The sequence below is a fragment of the Galeopterus variegatus genome, unplaced genomic scaffold (assembly GCF_000696425.1).
Source record: "Galeopterus variegatus unplaced genomic scaffold, G_variegatus-3.0.2 Scaffold3473, whole genome shotgun sequence".
Classification (NCBI taxonomy): Eukaryota; Metazoa; Chordata; class Mammalia; order Dermoptera; family Cynocephalidae; genus Galeopterus; species Galeopterus variegatus.
The window spans coordinates 270870-273933 of NW_007729584.1; the positions used below are offsets into that span (position 1 = coordinate 270870).

At 43.7% G+C, this 3064-nt stretch overlaps 1 protein-coding gene across 2 annotated transcripts in view; it reads left to right on the forward strand.

The window, feature by feature from the left end:
* HSPBAP1 (HSPB (heat shock 27kDa) associated protein 1) overlaps positions 1-3064 on the forward strand; it is a 61598-nt gene that overhangs the window by 51680 nt on the left and 6854 nt on the right. For both annotated transcript variants that reach the window (XM_008585154.1, XM_008585155.1), the window contains exon 4: positions 166-302. In XM_008585154.1, coding sequence (XP_008583376.1) covers positions 166-302 — 137 coding nt within the window. The remainder of the gene's footprint in view (positions 1-165; positions 303-3064) is intronic.

Consider the following 3064-nt stretch of genomic DNA (forward strand, 5'->3'; position numbering starts at 1 on the left):
AAGATTTCTTGAATTGCCTGGAAACCTAACCTCCTCCGTCTGTAGCATTTTGTATAAGAAAATATTCCAAGTGCCAGAAAACAGATGTGCAAGTGAAAATGTGCAACTCTAGCATACAGAGGAGTGGGTTGGTTCTTGATGGATTGTAACTTTATTTCAAAATAGGATGTGAGATGGTCTGACTTTGGGTTTCCTGGAAGAAATGGACAAGAAAGTACGTTGTGGATCGGCTCCCTGGGAGCCCATACACCCTGTCATCTGGACTCCTATGGTTGCAACTTAGTATTCCAGGTACAAGGCAGGTAATGCACATGCGTGGATGTTTTGCAGGGTAGGGGGAGGAGATCATGAGAGGAGGAATGAGTGCTGGGTAGGCAGCAGGACCGTAAGGCTTAGTCTCAGCCCCTGCTATCAGCCTGCCTTGTGCCCAGGGCAGACCTCTTAACTTCTGGTCTGCTTCCTCCTTTGTATATAGTAAGGGGAACCGTTGAAATGGTGGTTTCCATGTGTCCGTCTCAGCCACGATCAGGATTGTCTTCAAAAAGCTGATTCTAGAACTCCAGGATTCCACTCCTAGTTCAGCTTGACAGCTCTCTGCTTAGCTTTTTTTTTTTTTTTACATAATAGTATACATTCGTAATTTCCAAACTTTTATTTAAAAGCAGGAATGCCCTTTTTTCGAATCTGAATAAATAAGAGCCAAGCAGTTTGTTGAAAGGAAGAGGCTTTACTGTTACCCTCAGGCCCTGAGGGGATGCCAGGGAGTCCAGTTTGAAAGATACTGGACTTGGGCCGGCCCAGTGGTGCACTGGAGAGTGTGCCGCCTGGGAGCGTGGCGGCGCTCCCGCCGAGGGTTCGGATCCCATGTGGAGACCGGTTCCTGCTCACTGGCTGAGCGCGGTGCGGGCGCAACACCGAGGGTTGCGATCACGTTGCTGGTCCCCGGTACGGGCGCGACACCGAGGGTTGTGATCCCGTTGCTGGTCCCCGGTACGGGCGCGACACCGAGGGTTGCGATCCCGTTACCAGTCAGTAAAAAAGACAAAAAGGAAAAAAAAAAAAAAGAAAGATACTGGACTAGATGGTATTTATGGCCACTTTCATCTCTAAATTTTAGTTTGTGCCTACCTGTAGACACAATGCAGTATATTATTACCTTAAGTTGGTTTTTATCCTCATCTATCTGTGGACCCTAAGAGATATAAGGGCTAAGTCAGGCAATACTTTTGTTAGTACCTGGTTCCTGGAGTTATATGAGAGTTTAAGTGTTTGCACCACTTAGAGGATGTACTGAAATGTTGTATGTGCAGCCTTATTTCCCCCCTAATTGATTATGCCCCAGTCTTCTCTCCTGACTTTTTGGGACATTTATAGGACAGCACAGAGGGAAAGACAGAAATGGCCATGTATAAGTTCTCAGACCTATTATACACAAAAAGGATTACAAGTCAATCCAAGAGAAACCATGCATGTGAATTCAGTTCACATGGGAAGCACTCTACACATGTGTAAACTACAGAATGATATAAGATAGTTCGTTCTTTGATTCATCAAATCTTTTTTAAAGGGTCTAGAATGTCTCAGGTACATTGCTTCATGCTGTGGATGCAACAGTGAATCAAGTGTGCATGGTCTCTGCCCTTGTAGAGCTAATAGTTTGAAACTTGGTAAGAGAGGGCATTTTAAGTGGCCTCTTTCCATGTTATCTGAATTGAGAAACAAGCCAAGGAAATTCAAGTTGGAAAAACATTACAAAAAATACCTGAGTTGTTAATATAGCTTTATTTAACTTTGTAGTAGAGTATATTTTCTGTCCTCATATGCCTCTGGAGTAATAAAATAACTTCAGTAAATATCCACTGAGTATCCTTCTGTGCAAATACCATGTGTTACAGTAGGTACAGTGGTGAATGAGTAAGATACCCTCTCTACCCCAAGAGAGTTTACAGCTAGAGTGCAGGCAGGCCCACAGATAGTGGTGATACAGGGCAGAATGTACATGCTCTTGAGTTGAGGAAGGTTTCCCAGAGCTGTGGAACTGAATCCTAAAACCTGGAAAGATCACTGAAGATTTCATAGAGGAGCTGCCATTTGTGGTGGCCTTTGGAGGATGTTCAGAAGACACAGATGGGGTGGGCAGGGAGACCCTGGGAAAGCATGGGGTATATAGAGGACCCTGTGAGTCATTTAGTATAAGTTGTGCATTGGAGACAGGGATGGAGCCAGAAAGGCAGGTTGGAGCCTGAGGGTCTTGACTCCCAGACAAACACTGCTTACCCTCTGTTCTTTCAGCATGCAGAACCACGAGAAGTTTTCTGAGTGGGGAATGATATGGTGATTGAGTACCTTTTCTGATAGAACACCATATGTACAGTGTTACATTTTAAGACAAGCAAAGCAGATTGGATGAGGTGGTTATTATGGGCTCTTCCTTTGGGAAATACAGCTGTGGTGTGGGGCAAGGAGCTGGGATCTGGAGAAGCCAGTAGATAGGAGACCTAGTTCTGGGTCTGCCACTGACCACTAGCCCAGTGAGTGACACTGAGCAAGCAGTGGGTGTCTCTGCCACTACTGTGAAAAGGAAATTAGACTGGTGATCTCTTTGGAGTCCTTTCAGCTTAAATTCTAAACATACTAAGTACCGAAAACTATTTCCAAGCTAGTCACAGATACAGTGGAATGGAGCAACTTTATCATCCCAAAGCTTTGAGATGAGCCGAACAGCTTTTGAACTTCAATGACTTTTAAGCTTATAACGATATAAATTGATAGATAGGCTGCCTTATAGCTCCAAAATGAATTTCTGAAAAGTAAAGCATTTCATTATTCCTATAAAGCCGTCAAATTTCCAAAGCAAAGTTAAGACTTTGGTACATATTTCTTAGTTTGAAAATACTAGCCACTACTTCCCAATTCTGAAAGGACTTGGTAGCCCCAATGTAACTGCAGGAAATCACTACTAGGTTTTATTTCTCTTTGCTTTCTCATCTATGTATTTGTCTCTGTCTCTTTCTTTTCTTCTCACCGGTGACCATTGAGAAGGTGCCTGTATTCCTTTAAGGAT